Raw genomic sequence first — 18185 nt, forward strand, 5'->3', positions numbered from 1 at the left:
GTGAAAATCAAAGTTTGATCATTGATTTAAATTCCCAAGAGATTGCATGAACATGCTACATACCTAAATGCACACAGTAAAGAACCTGATTTTCTGTTTGGCAACAGTTTTCACATAAAAACAGACTTTTGTTACATGAAACTATCAGCCTGGTTTAAATTTGATGATGGTAAACTACTTGTAAACTACAGCCTGGTTTAAATTTGATGATGGTAAACTACTTGGCCGCCGGGACCACATAACACCGGTTCTGAGAGATCTGCACTGGCTCCCAGTACGTTTCCGAGCACGATTCAAAGTGTTGGTGCTGACCTTTAAAGCCCTAAACGGCCTCGGTCCTGTATACCTGAAGGAGCGTCTCCACCCCCATCGTTCAGCCCGGACACTGAGATCCAGTGCCGAGGGCCTTCTGGCGGTTCCGTCATTGCGAGAAGTGAGGCTACAGGGAACCAGACAGAGGGCCTTCTCGGTAGTGGCGCCCGCCCTGTGGAACGCCCTCCCATCAGATGTCAAAGAGATAAAGAATTACCTGACATTCAGAAAACATCTTAAGGCAGCCCTGTTCAGGGAAGTTTTTAATATGTAATGCTGTACTGTTTTTAACACTGATTGGGAGCCACCCAGAGTGGCTGGGGAAACTCAGCCAGATGGGCGGGGTATAAATAATAAATTATTATTATTATTATTATTATTATTATTATTATTATTATTATTATTATTGTGATTCACATGGGATCTGGGTCTGTGACAGCCTGCTCAGATACTTGGCTCAACACATTTAATGTCAAACATATAATAGAAAATAATGATGAGTTGTGAAATTGGTACATCTTTGGCTATAATGATAGGGTAAGACTTTGAGTAGGACTTATCAGATGCAACCCTTTAAATCAGTAGAAGTTACTTTCTAGTACTATGAATTGCTTAAAAGCTGTTGAATGCAGTCTGAATTCACTCAAGCTCAGGATCTATATCTCCATCCTAGGTGGTTACATTACATGACCCCAATACTGGCTAATGGTTAGAAACCAAACAAGCCAGTTCTCTCTAATATGGTATTCATTGTATGAACATGCTCTGTGTTTTTTTGTACTTGCAAGGCAAAGGCATGTGCAGTATAGCAATTACTATCGGATAGGTAAAAATATTGCCCCAGCTCAACACTGTGACCAAGCTAAGATGCCTCAGTGAGATCAGGAGACATCAAAAGAAAATGGTATTTCACATACTAGGGAGTCTACTAACTCAAAGAGGTGATAATGCTAAGCATTTAAATAGCTTCCCTACTATTATGTCTTGCAAAACTGTGATAATGATAGTGTAGCTGGATCCAGTACTGCATTCTCATTATAATTTGTGAATTAAGAACTCCTGAATATGTTGTACAGTCATTGCATGATGCGCAGAAAGTCAGCTCCTAAGACTCTCGGCTTGTAAGAACAAAGCAAGCTTTTAGCTGACATAATCGGCATGTGTTCAAATGTTGGGTGGCCTGATGCAAAAGGAGACAAAGCTTTTGCACCCTTAAGAGGTGTATAGAAAAATGGAATTTCAGGAGGCATGGCTTGCCATGCAAGCTACGTCTGCTGCAATGCCCTCTTCTGCAGAGCTATTGATTTTATTTATTAGTTATATTTATTTCTAGCCACTTTCAGCCTACCCACACCACTATCCCCATCCCCAGTAATTATGGCCGGCATTTTGGCGGTCTTGTAATAACAAAAGGGAGAAAGGGGTACTCCTGAAGAGAGAGCGGCCCCTCGCTATCGCCTAACGTCAACCGTGAGCCCCCGAGCCCCTCTCTTATTAAAAGAAATCAGAGAGGACGTCGCTTTCGGCCCCGCAGCTCGTCAATTGCACCGATCGCGCAATCCCAAACGTGGAGCTAAAAACCAGCGTTTTGAAGGAGGTGATTCATATCTTTGCCAGCCAAGAAAGCAGCGCCTCCTTCCCAAATTCATTATTCTTCTTGCTATTATTGTTGTTGTTACATATGTACTGAATTCTGATGGGGTGTTGTTTAGGCTGCTGCTGCTAATTTAAGACAAAACATGCGAAAGGGTATTTCATGCAATAAGGCAAAGCGTATCCCGCGCCAGCCATGGGAAAGGCCCCCTTCTCTTTCGCTGCGGCTGAGCCTGAACCAGAGACTAAGCGGAAGCTGAACCAAGAGGCGGGGGGAGGGCTGTTGCTCAATCGATCCAGCGAACGGATTTCATCCGTCAAATTGGAATTTAACAAGGAGCCGCCATCTCGAGGCAGCAATAAACTCACGTGCAGCCCGAGAGGCAAATACCCCACACAAAAGGGTTAGAGCTGCTTAGGGGGTGGGAAGCGGGGACCCAGCCTGGTTTGTTGTTCTGCAATCCGTTTGGTTTGTCTTAAAACAGCGTGTCCTAACGTGGTCATTTAGCTTCGGGTGCTTTTCGTGGCGATATATTACCACTAATAACGGAGGCTCAAGCGGCAGTTTCAACAGCAAAGTTACTCCCACTGAGCTATATAATACCAGATCAACATGTATAGGAATTGCAGCCTGAAGGGGCTGAACTCAAAAGCCACCCATCCTTGCATCCTTTTCCTTTGCAATGGGGAATATTGCAAGCACCACCCAACACTGTGGGACCTACTTCTGTGTAAAGCAGAGGCTCAGCTGTCCAGCTGCGGCTTCGTTGCTAGAGCCACCCACCTTGCGCGCGCATGGTCCCACGTTCAATTCCCGGCATCTCCCGGTAGGCTTTTTTTTTAAAGCACTCCTGCCTGAAAACCTGGATGGGTGGGCCAAGAGCCTGACTCGACTTAAGGCAGCATCTTAACACCCCCCCCCCAATAGATCTGCCCTGTTTATAGGGCTCCCCCCAGGTAGAAAGCGATATGTAAAATGTGGCCAAGACGACGAGTAAGCACCTCGGAGCCGTTTAATCTCTCCACTTAGGCTGTGCAGCTGCCTCTGCCCCCGCCTACTTGCCCCCATGGAAGCCAACGGGGGGCTGATCACTGCCCTGCGAAGAACGACGCCTAGGGGCTGGGGCTGGGACACGCACGAGAGCGGCGCGTTTTCCTGTCAGGCAGCGAGCGGGGCAGCCCCGCGACGGCAGTGTGGAAGGACCCGTCCCTTTGGCGGCACGGAGAGTGGTGGGAGTGCCCAGAGCGCTGTCCCTGCAGCCCGTCCGACTCGCAGCTTCTCCTCGGCGGCGTCGCCATGTCCGTCAGCGAGATGTTCATCGCTTTGCAAGGGGTGCTCACGGCCGACCAGGATATCCGCGAGGTGAGAGAGGGTCGCGCCGGTGCGAGGACCACGGACGCTTCGCCAGAGCTCGGAAGGGGATCCCTTCTTTCCCTTTCGCTGCTCCTCGGATCACGGGGACTAGAGCCTTGGTTTTCCTACCTTCCAAACCTCGAGAGCCAACCTTTTAACAACTGCATGCCTAAAACATGGGACCCATTTCTATCACGTAAACCCAAAACCGCCCTATGTGTCTTTGTTGTGGCTCCTGTGATATTTACATAACGGCCCAGGAGAGGGAAATTTAGTTGTTGCTGCTTGTTACGCTAAGTGTGAGAGAAATTGCATAGGCTGAAATCTTCTGTCCTGCACCACCACCGTTAAAGATCTTATTCTCCTTTGCGCCTATTCTTTGTCAAAGCTGAACAAAGAAACAACAACAACAACCAGTGATGGTTGCAAGCACTGCCACCCATCTTGGGTCAAGGTGTGATCCACTATGGGGTACTGACCCATCACAAGTAGCAGTATGATGAACAGAATCATAGTAACAACCTAATTGCCTCATAGATAACCATTAGTTAGCTGAGTAGTGCAGACCCCGTTTTTCAAAAGCCAAGCTATGGACCCACTACTTAAAAAAAATTTGATATCCCCATGGTAGTTTTTGTTACGTGAATGGTGCCACAGATCTCCCGGGTGGATTACTGGGACTCCCTGGGGTCCATGGGCCCCCAATTGGGAACCAGAGGTCTAGAAATTTACTAGAGAGAAAGACGGGCAAAATTGAACAGCAGCTTTGTGCTAACACATTGCATGTTTGTCTGTACCATCATATTCTGAGTATTTTATTGTTGTTTACAGGAGATCAGGAAAGTTGTTCAAACTCTGGAGCAAACAGCCCGGGAAATTCTTACAGTGCTACAAGGAGTCCACCAGGGGTCTGGATTTCAGGACAGTAGGTCATGCTTTGTTTGCCTATTGAGAAAAAAAAGTCACAAACATGTTTACATGCATAAAGGATGGTTACAGAAGATGAGGATAAAAGATGCCACTCAGTAATGTAAAAGTGAAATGGTTATGTGTTTTGTGAAAAACATTTTTCTACTTCAGTTTCTTTGTGAATTGGAAATGCAGGAAAGTGAATCATGTACAATAGATTATAACACTAAATTTGACTGTTTCATTATTGGGCACTTAACTAGTCAACAAAGATTTATTCAGCTGTGAAATCTTAAAATGTCCGTCAGCGAGATGTTCATCGCTTTGCAAGGGGTGCTCACGGCCGACAGTCTGGTTTCTATATCCTATCAGACAGGGCAGGGCAGCTTGTGGGTTCTACTCTGCTTGAGCAGAGCCTGGTACAAAAGACATACTATTAGAATGAAAGAATTCAGAACCTGGAAATTTTTTAAGGGCCAGAACTGAGCAGAGCACACAGTCTTTCCGCACAATAAACCACTCCCTCCCCATTTCAGCAGTACAATTTAGTGGGTCATTTTGTTGTTGCAAGTGTTAAACACATCTGAGTAAGAAATCCTTGCTGATCTGCTTCAGATCACCCAGAGAATTACTATTCAGTCACAATTTACTTTCTGTTCACTCCAGGTGTGGGGAGCCTAAACAAGGCTTCCTGCTTCAAACTGCCACCCTCCAATTCATGGGGATTGGGGGTGGATAGTGCTAGCACATTTGCTTCCACACCTCTACTCATCTGACAGCTTACCCAGTTGCAGGAATGAATCTCCCAGTAGAGCAGAGTGGCTGCTATACATTCCCACAGCAGAGTCATTGCCATTTACTTTGAGGGTGGGAAGGGGTAGGTGGTGTGAAGGTCAGGGCTGTACAGACGAGCTAGCTAGCAGGCGCCCTTGATTGCCTCTTCCAGTGCATCCACAGAACCCTAACTCACCCACCCACCTAGTCTTTCCCTGTAAATGACAGTGACTGTTTCCAGGCACCTATTGCTGCAGCTGAACCACTCCTGTCATTATGAACTTATTTCAGTGGGACTAAACCATGACTAACTTAGGCTTCAGTCCTGTATCCACTTAGCTAGGAATAAGCCCCATTGAACTTAATGGAACTTAGTTTTGATGCATAGGATTGTGGTGTCCTATGGATGGATCCAGTGAATCAAACTTAATAGAAAATTAATAAATATATAAATGCTGTTGGGGTTGTTCATTATTATAGTGTGTACGTTTGTGTTTTTATGTTGTAAACAACCCAGTGTTCTTCAGAGGAAGGTATAGATAGCAAATAAATAAGAAACCTGTTTCTTTTAAGTATCACAGTATTGTCTTTGCTCATGGTTCTATGCCTAAAGGGTGTTTTCTTTAAAGAAACTCAAAAACAAATAACTAACCTTTGTTTTCGAGGTTAAGTGGTGTTTGTTTTTAATTTCAGTACCAAAGAAGTGTCAGAAGGCTCGTGAACACTTTGGTACTGTTAGAACACAGCTGGCCTCTCTGAAAAACAAGTTCCCTGCAGATCAATATTACAGGTTAGTAAATGTCCACTTTCCTCCTGCCTTTTGTGGTCTTTTTTATAATATTTTATTCTTTTTTCCATATAGAAATTACATTTGTTACTGAGCAATTTCAAACCAATCATTTAACTATGGATGGCTATGATTTATTTCCACTGTTGGAGGCAGCATGCTTCAGCATACCAGTTACTAGGAATCACAAGTGGGGAGGATGCTATTGTACCACCACAGGGATAGGATTGAGGACTAGATGGGCATTTTGTCAGATCCAGCAGGAGTCTTCTGTTTAAAGCGCCAGGAATCACTTTCTCTTTCCCCCCATGCAGATTTAATGAACATTGGAGATTTGTGTTACAACGTTTGGTGTTCTTAGCAGCATTTGTTGTCTACTTGGAGACAGAAACCTTAGTGACTCGGGAAGCTGCTACAGAAATACTTGGAAGTAAGGAATTGTTTTTCCACTTAAACGCAATGACTTTTGCCTTCAGCAAGGCTCCCTGTCTAAGAAATTCAGTAAAATGTTAACCTAAATTGGCACGTCAGAAAGCTTCTACATGTCACTTAGCTTTCCTTCTAAAACCTTTTGACATAGTTTGACGGTGAAATAAAGACTAGACCTCTGCTTCAGCTCTGCCAAGGTTCCTTTTTTAACTGAAAAAATTAGTAACTGTTAGTAAAAAAAGGAGTCCATATATGCACTGCTCGAGAGCTATGAGTTGGCAGAGTTGCAGGCTCCCTGGAAAGGTAGAAAGTCCACAGTGAAAGACAGGGGAATGTGGGAAGATTAGTATGCACATTAATTATATGAAGCTTCTATACATTCTTATTTACTTTGAAGAAGCCACACTTGTATTCAGTGAGGCTTACTAAATGTTTAGGATTGCAGCTCCACTCCAGCAGTGTGGACTCTAAATGGCAGCTACTCATGAGGATCTTGGGCAGAGGTTTTCCCCATGAGCCCTGCTACCTGAAAATCCTTTTAACTAAAGATGCTAGGGAGTGAACCTGGGACCTTCTGCATATAAATAATATGGTCAGCCACTGTGCTTTGGATTTGGGGCTCAGATATGTAACCCTACAATCCTTTCTAGAGTCTGAGATTAACATCCGAGGTACTTCTCTGTGTGCACCCACCGAGAGATGTCAGAGTGTGGCAATGAGGGAATGGGCCTTTTCAGTGGTAACCTCAGTTATAGGATACTCTCCCCAGGGAAACTCACCTGACACTGGCTTTGTCCTCTTTCAGGCACTAGGTGAAGACATTTTTATTCTCCCAGGCATTTGGACAGCAGCACTGATATTGGAACTTTTGGTGGCTACCAGGGTATACATCCTGTGTGAAGGGCATGGATGCTTTGTGCTGTTTCAGATTACTTTTTCTTTGGATGAACACTTTTAGTATTTTATATTTGAATTGTTCTTGAATTGATCAGTGTAATTAACTAACCATTAACCTAAAAGGAAGGCCTAACCTGGCACTCCTTTCATTTTGGAGTCTTCTAACCCTGATGATTTGTATTATCAGAGTTGAATCCAAATCCGTTCATTCTTTTTGCAGTTGAATCTGAAAGAGAGAAAGGCTTTCACCTGGACATTGAGGATTACCTCTCTGGGGTGTTGACTCTGGCTAGTGAGCTGGTAAGTATTGAGAAGTTTTAGAACTAATACAGCATGACTTACCTAGTTGGACTGAAAGTAATATCCAGGGCCTTGTGTGGACAAAACTAGAGGTTACATACCATGGCTCTTTCTTTAACAAAGTTGCTAGTTGCTCTTTTTCTGCAAAGGGAGGCTTATGGTTGCATATTACTCTACTAATAGTAAAGGTTCGCAAGATTCAGGCTTCTTCATCAAATATGCTCTAAAAGCCAGTATAATTTATCCTCTGGAAGGAAGACAAGGTGCTGAATACCCTGTTCAGATGTTAATACAGTTGTGGGACTCCAGTAAGGCCTACCTGGCCCGATTTGGTCTGTGCACGTCTGCTTATCTTGCACCGTTCTGCTTTCTTCCATAGGCTAGGTTGGCAGTGAACAGTGTCACAGCTGGAGACTACGCCCGTCCCCTCCGCATCTCTGCTTTTATCAACGAGTTGGATTCCGGATTCCGCCTTCTCAACCTGAAGAATGACTCCCTGAGGAAGCGCTACGATGGCCTCAAGTACGATGTCAAGAAGATAGAGGAGGTGGTTTATGACCTGTCAATCAGAGGGCTCAACAAGGACTCAATTGCTAATGCTGGTGGGGAGAAATAGAGGAGGGCTTGTTGAACTGAAGCAATCATTACCTCAGTCTTGCTGCCAATGAAGGAGAAGCTTTAACTTGAGCTCTCCAGCAGTAGTTTAGAGGAACCACAAAGCTGCATACCACTGTTGTTTTTTCCTAATGGAATGTTTAGTATGTCCAAGCAGAAACACTCATTCCCCACCCCCCAAGCCCCTCTAGCAGGCACTGCTTGGAGTCCTAAGTCACCCTGGTGTAAGCAAACTCATCTCTGAACTACAGCTGTTGCTATCCCATTATCCCTGCAGAAACAAGCATGGGGATTATTTTCCCCCTGCATCACAGCCTTTGTTCAAGCCTCATCCTTTTTGGATCTCCACGTCATTTATATGTATCACAGTTTATGCACACTGCTGCCCTGGGCTCCTTTGTAATAAATAAAAGTTCAGTACTTGGCTGCAGCTGATGTGTAAACAGCTTGTCAAAAAGCATTCATTTTCTGCTCATCTGTGTAAACCAGATAGATTGCTGCATAAAATCAAGAGTTCAGAACTAGGATGATCAGTTCAGTAGAAATATTGTTGGGAATGTGTTTTCAAATAGTCACCATTATATAGTGCACATATATTTGTATCCTTAAACATGCTGATTTTTACATTTGGGAAGAGACGTGAAATAGTCGTTGAAGCTGAACAGTTGCTTGTGGGCATGTTCCAAGTATATATATATAAGTTTTAAAAAGCAAATCCTGGAACATGTTTTAGGTGATTTTTTGTGGGGGGAGGAGCACAGATTTAAAGGAGGTAAGTAGTTACGTAACAGGGCAAAGGTGTTTATGTTCCCTTGAATTCTAAGTGACCTGTTTCACATTTCCTTCATTTTGTATTGTATCTTTTTTATATAACGTTCTTGGTCCATCATGCAGCAAAGAATGCATTTGGCCTTAACAAAAAACGGTGACATTTACCTTGGCCCTAAACACATGTACATGGAGGCGAGTTGCTTTGTGCATAGAAGCACAGCTTTTGTATGTAGGGTGCAGGTGCGAATCACTCTTCTTTCACCTCCATGTGTGTGCTACCTCCACTGTATTAGTATTTAACACCCATCTTCTGAATCTCATATGTGCAAAATTTGTTTCTGCAATATACTGTGTTGTTTTGTCTGAGCATTTTTCATATTGTGTGCTGTATAGGATCTGTTTTCCCCTTTGCCCTAAAGTTTTTCCTTTGACAAATATCACCTCCAAAAGATAAGAAAAATATTTCTACTTTACAATATTAGTGGCTGTAAGTATCTTTTGTTTGTAAATCTTTGCCTTTTTCTGGTTACATTTTGGGATGGGTGGGGGAAAAGTTCATTGAAAAGCAAATTCTTCCTTTGTTGACGTGGGTAAATAAAAGACACTGTTCTTTAATATTATGCTTCTGTGATTTTGTTTTGTATGTTTCTTACAAGCTTGCACCCTGTAATTCACAATAACTTGTTTAGTATACAGGTGTCATATTTTCTTCATTTTAACGAAATCCCTTCTTTCAAGACACTGCAATTCTACAGCACCCATTTTGGGAGGAAGGCTATGATAAAGGGTTCACAACTGGTGCAGAAAATCTTGCTAAACGATATTCTTATAGGTTTTTTTCCTGTCGGCTATAGAATAGAAAAGTGCTGCTACATATTTTGTTCTCTAGTATTCTACAGAGTTCTTTTTTATTATTATTCTCATGTGTCACTAGGATAGGAGTGATCTGGTATGGAAAACAAAAAGAGAAGTTAATTAAAGTGCAAGGAAACATAATTATTAAAACATTTTATGTTAATCTACAATAATGTAACGGATTCCTTTTTAATTAAAATTTTGAAATACACTAGATTACATCATTTAAATAATCACAAACTAGAAGAGGTAATTGAGCCTTGTTAACAGAAGCGTATTTCAGAACAATTTCTGATGTTAAGACATTCCTTAGATTTCTACAATGGGTTTTTAACCATTTACAAACAAATCCAGTGATCCATAAAGGGAGAGAGTATTGCTTATCCACAGGATTATACAGGTATTCTGGAATGTTTGTGAGTGAACTCTGAATATATTTCGGCTTCCTTTTCCATTTATGTGTTACATGCATTCAGTGCAAAGTAAAACTCGGTAAACTGGTTCCTACATGGGCATGAGGGTAGAAGAAGAAAACTGATAAGCTAACAAAAGATGGATGAATTAAATGTTTCCTGGGAGAGCAAGCTGAAATGAGGCTAATTATACTGTCTAAACATTCTCCTTTATTGTGTTAATACTGCTCTAAATTTGACTGGAAGTTGCCTAATGCTGTTATAATATATGCACAATGAAACCAGTCTATCATATATGGTCAAAATTCCTTTTTCCCAGCACAATCATGCAGTGTCAGACATCTCACACTCCTATCTGATCCCCACATTATTAACAATATTAGCTCAATATTTTCTCTCTAGAGACCTGCTCCTCATAATCTGGTGCCAGTAACCCCTAATTACCATAGAGGAAGACATCCCAAGTAGGCCACAAATCTGAAGGGCCCGCCCTGCCCCCCTTGAGCAAGTCTTCACAGGGTAAAGCCTATTTGCCCTCAGACAGACAACACACATTTTGTTGTCTTCACTGTTATACCTATTTACAAAATGTGCAAAAGATTCCCATTACCCAGAATCTAGATCTCACTCCTCTTACCACTTAAGAGCCTCCTCTGATTTCTCCTTAGGCCAAGTTGTGCTGAAGTGATTATTTTGGCTAGCCAGATTAACACCTTCTGTTCCTACAGCTCATGCTTAACTTTCACTCCACACTTAACAGGCAGTCTTCCAACTAACAACACTCTTCCTTCTCGTTACCAGCTCAGTCAGTTACACTAAGCAGAGGGTCAGCCACCAACCAACCTCTCAAGATGACAGCCTCTTTTTGACAGTTCTTGTTCAATGGGGCCCTCACTTTATCACCTCATCAGGCAATGCCTCTCAAAATGGGGAATGTGGCCTCCAGAAGGGTTTGTGGGACACCTACAAGAGAGGGGGTAGCATTTTGTAAGTCTTATTGATAAGTAGGTCTATAAAGAGGCTCAAATTTCCCACAATCTTAGTGTCTACCTCATGGATTTGCTGACAGGGAAGGGTGGAATAGTCAGTCACAGACTGCTGTGAGTTACCTGAAGCTAGAGACCATGGGCTGTGGAGCAGCTGAGAAGAGGAGTAGCAGAGGTAGGGGAGCAACTGTGTGTGTAGGAACCACGCAGTTGGGAGCAAAGCAGACATAAAGGTTGTAGGAGCCAGGTAGCTACACCCAATGAGGTTTCTAAGTTGGGTTGTATGGAAGATCTAACAAGCTTTAAAACAGGGCACATTTTTTCCTTCAATTTGAGAAACACTCATTTAAGTGGTACTCGTCACAAATGAATTCTCAGTAGAAAAAGACATTGTTACGGATAGCTTCAATGCTAATTGGCCAGGTGAAGTTCATCCTTGGTGCAATTTTTGTTGAAAAGGAGATCTTCAACCCAAAGCAGGTTGTGAGGAAATTTCTGAGCTTACTTAGCCAAGTCATTTCGCAGTCAGCGATCCTTTCATGACCTATTGTGCGATGCGCTTATCATGATGTTGGGCAAGGCGTTGCGCCGCTTCTTCCAGGAGCCCAGCTCCCGAGAGTACCTCCGTATCTGCCTGAACCAGTGGTGAGTCCGTGCCTTGTCTCCATCTCGGAACACAAAAGACTCCCGCCTGATCTCAAGGAGTTCAAACGTGTCGTCGCAGTCGGGATCCACAGAGACCACACAGTTGCTGAGTCTCAAGGGCTCCCTGAGCAAGCTGAACTTCCCATTGTTTTTGTCCCTAATCAGTACCAGTACTGCATCTTTCACAGGTCCTGGCTCTCCGGGTTCAAAGCTAGACTCAGAGGCACGTCTGATGTTGACCATGAGGAGCACTTGCATGTTCTGGAATTTTAAGGTCTTGCTGCCCTTTTTGACCCACTGTCCATCAGGAGGCTGGGCCAGCTGCAAGGACCCTTCCATCACAAAGCGGGTTTCTTCCCGCAGCCAGCCCACAGTCTTGATAGCGGTCTCCCTCATTTCAATGTTAATGACCTCCCTGTTCTTCTTGCTGTCCTGGCGGAAGGAACGCAAAGTCCACGAGTTCCCTTCCTGCTTGGTCTTCATGTTTATGTGCTCCAGGTGGGACTCAATGCGGCTTTTGGCCTCCCTCAGGCTGCTGTGATCTGGGTGGTACTCAGTGGTGGCTTTGATGATGCGGCTCAGCAGAAGTGGGTACTTGGTGACTCTCTGCAGTGGAGCCATGAGGAAGGACCGCAGATTCATGCGGCGAAGAGCTGTGTTGTCGTTCTGGGAGACATTGAGGAAAATCCTGCAGGGAGGTAAAAAAATAACATATTTTGTAAACAGGTACAGGAAAACAGAAAAGCTTACACCGAGGGTCTTGTTCTTACATACACATGAGGCATTGTTATCTTTAATTAATTAACATTTACAAAGTAATTATGACTTAAGATCCCATATGTATACTGCTTTCCTGCAAAACCATTTACTTGATTTGCTAGACTCAGGAACATTTTTTATTTTTTCCCCGTTCTCAGGCTTTGTTTAATGCATCACTAAGGTAAGGTTCAATAGACTTGCTGTTGATATCTTAGCTGTGAAATATTACTCAATGTATGCAAATGTAGACACAGGGCAGTATCTAGCATATTAGTTGCAATAGTGCAGGGAATGTTTTCACCCTCTCCTTGTCCTATGTGTCCTCTGTGCACCCCCTATATCTGTTCTGAGGGTTCCCCCAGCCCTCTAAAACGGATTTGGGGAGGAGGTTGGAGGTGCAGGGAGCACTCAGACACTGTACTGGGAATGTCACATGTGGATGGGCATGGCCTTTCTATCGTTCTGATAAAGCCCCAGTTGGTGATGTGCCTTTATTGGTAAACTCCTCAGCTCTAGTTGATGCCGTGTATCCTGGTGTAAGTGCCTGGTCATTGATGAACCCCCTCTCCCCAAAGCATACTTGCTTCAAAGTATGGGCTCATAGACAAACTTTTGCATATCTGAATTCATATGTACAGATGCAAATTCAGAATTTTAATATTACAGACGATAAGCCCATCGGACACCCCAAATATGTTCAATTATCTTGCACCCCACTCCAGATCTGTCCCCTCTTCACTTAATTTACTCTCGTTTTCCCAGCAGATCCTTCTCCAAATCCATTTAATCCCCTTACAATTGCCCCCATTCATTATTATCTCTAGGTACGATAATTTCAAATTCATTTATTTCCACAAATTTATATCTTACTAACCCAGATCACACACCCCTCTGACACACACCCAGTTAATCTCTTGAATACATTACCTACCCAGAAACTCTCAGTACATTTAGGAAAAGATACGGGGTCTGTGCCCCAAGGCATATACTCCCTACCAGACCTGTGCAAGGGGGCAGGGACAGCTGGGTACACTTGTCCTGGGCCTTGGAGAGCTAGGGTGACTGGGGGGCTCCACCAGGGGCCTGCAGGACTTACGGCGTCATGTCAAGAACAAGACTTCCATGCTGGGCTTCATACAAGCTCTGAATGGTCCTGCTACCAACCCAAGATTAAGAGGTCTCCTCACCTGAGTAACTCCTTCTCTTTTTCCAGTGCATTGAGCATGTTCACTGAAGATGACTGCTGGAGGCAGTACGTCTGGAAGGCAGGCAGCATATTGACAAATTCCAGGAATATCTCACCGATGCACACAGTCATGAGGTCATCATCGCCCTGCCGACACACAACACACAAGGCAATGCATCAGCCAGAGACGTGGAGGTACTAGAGGCCATTAAAAGCCACCGGCCTAATATTCAGTTGTGGCGAATGTGCTGGAGTGGAGCTGGTGACATTGGTGTCTCCGCAGTTTACGGAGCTGAGGTGGGGCAGGGCAGCAGCAAAGGCAGGGCTGTGTGGACATACCAGCAGGAGGAACAGATTGGTGTCCACACAGCCCTGACCACATCACCGCCCTGCCCCGTCCCAGCCCTGTCCAGGTAATATGCAGCCCAGACCTACCACTTTGACTGCAACTGCTAATATAATTGAAAGCTGATCTTGGACTACACGTTAGCAACACACCTCATGATAGCTGTTTCAACAGTGAGTTTCTTTAGGCCATGAACTACAGCTTGAATGCATTCTGAATAATTAAGCTCTTTCCGCACTGAAAACAAGGAAAAGTGCTACACGTTTTTTCCTTGAACTGCAATCTATTCTCCAAACAGTGGCCCAAGCCCAGTCACTAGGAATCACAAGAGAGGAAAATGCTGTTATACTCAGCTTCTGTTTGTGAGCTTCCTATAGGCATCTCATTGGCCACTGTGAGGACAAGATGGTAGGTGAGATGGGCCTTTGGCCTGATCTAGTGGGGATCTTCTTATGGTTTTCTACTGACTCTGGTAGAACATTAAAAGTGTATGCAAACACAATGCAAAAGTGATTAATCTCAGCTTGACAACCATGTTGTTATTCCCTTCCATGTCTTTTAATGATTTACTCTACTGATGTATATTTTTAGAATCTGTTACATTTTGATTCCTAATTAAAAAAAGATAAAAGTATTTCACAAAAGACTATTGCAAGACCATTCCCCTTTTTTTGCCAGCATGAGGTGCTGTAGCACAGAGGTTCAATTATGACAGAGAGTACTACACTATTGCTGAAACAAAAACCAACATTCATAATTAAGGAAACATGCCACCCAACTTAAATGGTTTGCTGAAATCCATTAGCAGACAGCATCCTTGCAAGTTAAACTGGATTTCAGTTGAATTCCATGGATTAAATCTGCACTTTTGAGGTTTTGAAACTGGAGACTGTACCACCCTATTCCCCCCAAAAAATTTCAACCCCATATATGTCAAAATAGAACGCTCAACATCTGAACCCTTTAAACTGCATTAAAATGTGCATGCACACAGATTCCCACGAAGTATTGCAATGCAAATTTTGCATATATGATTTTGAGTTCTAAATTAATTTTTAAAATTGTGACTGGCAGAGGTGGAAATGGCTCACAGGATCTCTTTTATGCCTTTAGTCTTATCCCCCAGCTCCTCTATTATCCTTGATTTCCCTCCTTGGCTCCCCAGCATCTTAAAAAGTTCAACTACATCTCTGACGCAGTGGATAGCATTATCACATTTCCCCATTTTGGATGATTATATCTTGGCTTTCAAAGACACAAACCTTTTGCCTGCTTGCACCACCAGCATGCAGTCCCTGGAAGGTCAGCTATGAGGAAATACAACACTTGAACTGAAAAAGGTTCCTTGACCCTCGTCCAAACTGGCTGGGAGTGACCCCCAAGGGTTTCACACAAGACCCTTTTCCAACCCTATCTGGGAGATGCCAGAGATCAAACCTTGAACCTTTGTATATAAAACATGACCTCCGACACCAAGAAGAATCCCTGTCCTGCCTACTTGTCCATATACCCAGTACTGTCTTCTCTGATGGCCCTCTAAGGCAGAGGGTCTTCACTGCACCTGCTACATGATCCTTCCCTCCCTTTTAAAAATGGCTAAGTCAGAGACTGAACCTGGAACTTTCTGCATGAAAAGCATGTGTTCTCCTGCTGAGCTCTGGCCCTTCCCCAAGGCGATTATCCGGCCTTCAAAATAATACTCTCTCCTGCATTTGACTTGCAAAGTTCAGCAACGGGGCGCAGAGCCGTGTGCCGTGCACAGGGTGCTAGTCTGTAATAATGAACCATCAAGAACTGCTGTTCCAGCAAATAATAAGTAACCTTGAGTACGTTCAAGAAAGCGTGGCTCAAATAACACTTAAAGGATTTAACTAGCCTTGCGTCTGTTCTTGGCCACCGGCAATTGTTGGCAGGCAAAGCCGCTTTTAATTGCTCTCCTGTGGGCAAGATGGGCTTCTTTGAATGCTGCTGTAAAAATTAATTTCATGGTAAAAGGGTGTTTTGTTTCTTTCAGAGCCCTTAATAAAGCACAGGGCATAATATAAATACACAGCGGCGTGTAAAAGCCATTCGCTTTGCTGAGGTGCTAGCGCAACCGTCTGCCTGCCGGCATTGTTTTCCTTCAGCCAATGGAAATGCGGCAACATTTGGAACTGATGGTAGGCTTCGCTGCGCAGCAAATTGAAAGTGCTAAAGGGGCAATTCCACATGTCATAAAGCTAGCCCCAGACTGGTCTGCTCAGGAGCACATGGGGCCTTCCCCAGCCTGGTGCCTGCCAGATGTTTTGGACTACAACTCCCATCACCCCTTACCATTGGACATGCTGGCTGGGGCTGATGGGAGCTGTAGTCTAACCACACCTACAGGGCACCAGGCTGGGGGAGGTTGGCATAGGGATTCATGCATTGCAGGGGGCTTTCTTAGGGGATTCTATGATTCTACAAGGCACAAAGGATTTTTGAGATGCTTATTCACCAAGTGGTCTTGAATTGGCGTATCTTGCTGACAATCACAAAGAAACACAGGCGATCTACAGTAGAATGGGGGCATCCAATCAGAGCTAGAGGCGGATGTTTACTCACACAATTGAAATGACAAAAAATAAATAAAAAGTTGGTACCCTTTGGAGCAAGAGCACAGGGAAGCTGCCTTATACCAAGCCAGATCAACTAGCTCAATACTGTCTTCTTTGACTGGTAGCATCTCTCCCAGCCCTACCTGGAGATGGTGGGGACTGAACCTGGCACCTCCTACACGCAATGCAGATGCTCTTACACTCAGCAATGGCCCCTTCCCCCTTTCAGCAGCTAAAATGAGTCCGACAGAGGCATACCCATTCTCAATTCCCTTACCTGCTCATTAGGCATTGTGCCTTTCTAATGAGTGGCACAAGCTTTGAGTGCCATAGTAACAAAGCAGCAGTGGCAAAAGTAGCTCATTATAACTGCACAGGGAAACGGAGAAGAAATCTGAGGCCATACACTACCTGCTCAAAGGCCTGCTCAATCTCTTCCTGAAGGTACTCCAGGAAGTTTTCGTTGAGGTCAATGAGCTCCTGTATGTTGCCGAAAACCACCAGCAGCTGGTCCTGTGTTAGCAGGCCAGCAGCTTGCATGGGGAGGTAGAACTCTTCCTTAATGATGCGCAGGTCCTCCCCGTAGCTGGTTTCAGTGTTGACAAACTCCAGCACCGACTCCTTCCGCTCCGTCCGGCACTTCAGGCACTTCTCACAGAGGACGGCCCGCCTCTTGTTCTGGTTCTGGACATCCGTCTCCAGCGGGAAGTGTCTCCCCCCACAGTCGGTGCAAGGCTGGTGGGCCTCCCACGCCTGCAGAGATGCCAGCGTCTCCGACGCCTTGCTCCTCCACTTCCTACTCAGCACTTGGCTGATGCCGCTGTCCGCCCGCTCCATCTCAGCCGACCTCATCCTTGGCACCCCTCCACTGCTGGCATCGGCACTGTCCCTCTCCTCACTCCCGCCCACAATGCCGCTGTCGGCGCTGAGACTGCTGACGTTGCTCCAGCGGTGTTTGGAACGAAAGGAGCCGCCCAGAATGCCGTGGTTCTCATCAACGTTGCTGCTGTAGTTGAGGTTGGCTTTTGTCAGCACTGGGCCTGTGCGGGGAGGAAAATAAAATAAATTTATTTGTAGAACCTTCCCATTGTTTTGTTCCTCAGCCCTGTTCATCCAACAGTAAAAAACTTGTCCTGTTTTGTTTTGTTTTTCTCCTTGTGACCAGGAAGGATTCTGCAAAGTACTTGAATACAGAGACAGGGAGAATCTAGTTCTTAATGATATGTTGCTACATTCTGGCATTTTCATACATACATAAAGATTTTCTTTTTCTTCATGCTAAGAAAAGCTTGACCTGATCACTAAGCATGCTCTTAAAGGTACAGTAGCAGGTCATTTAAAAAAAAAATAGACAGAATTGTATTGTACTGGTTAAATTGTCCATCTTGCCTAATGTTACCTCAAAGCCTTGGTCAAGGTTTCCTTAGCCTTGCCAGCTGAGATCCTTTAAATAGACCTAGACAACTTTTGACCCACCAATATATCCCACTGGCTACATTGCTTGCTGGGTGCTTGTATATATTTGCAGCCCCCCAAAAGTAGAGGTTTATCAAACTCCTGGTGGGCCACAATGCACAACTGTGTTTAGTCTCGTGGGCCACAAGCTAGCAGGTCTACTTGACAGTATGCAAAGAACATATTCCGCTTCTGAGTTACATTTCTCTCTTTAATTCAACAG

General features: G+C 44.3%; 2 protein-coding genes across 3 annotated transcripts in view; one reads left to right on the plus strand and one right to left on the minus strand.

The window, feature by feature from the left end:
- Window positions 1-3100: 3100 nt before the first annotated feature.
- Window positions 3101-9356, plus strand: TSN (translin). Its single transcript, XM_081925432.1, has 6 exons — window positions 3101-3268; window positions 4091-4184; window positions 5636-5732; window positions 6044-6159; window positions 7276-7355; window positions 7735-9356. Exons 1-6 carry the CDS (start codon window positions 3203-3205, stop codon window positions 7969-7971), a joined length of 690 nt encoding a protein of 229 aa, XP_081781558.1. The 5' UTR covers window positions 3101-3202; the 3' UTR covers window positions 7972-9356.
- A 55-nt stretch (window positions 9357-9411) lies between these two features.
- The window catches only part of LOC309377494 (uncharacterized protein), a 68747-nt gene continuing 59973 nt past the window's right edge, over window positions 9412-18185 (minus strand). For both annotated transcript variants that reach the window (XM_081924814.1, XM_081924813.1), the window contains exons 6-8: window positions 16919-17547; window positions 13587-13732; window positions 9412-12328 (exon numbers count right to left, since the gene is read on the minus strand). In XM_081924814.1, coding sequence (XP_081780940.1) covers window positions 11533-12328; window positions 13587-13732; window positions 16919-17547 — 1571 coding nt within the window. In that variant the 3' untranslated portion in view covers window positions 9412-11532. The remainder of the gene's footprint in view (window positions 12329-13586; window positions 13733-16918; window positions 17548-18185) is intronic.

This window comes from Podarcis melisellensis (assembly GCF_964234715.1).
Source record: "Podarcis melisellensis genome assembly, chromosome: 1".
Classification (NCBI taxonomy): domain Eukaryota; kingdom Metazoa; phylum Chordata; class Lepidosauria; order Squamata; family Lacertidae; genus Podarcis; species Podarcis melisellensis.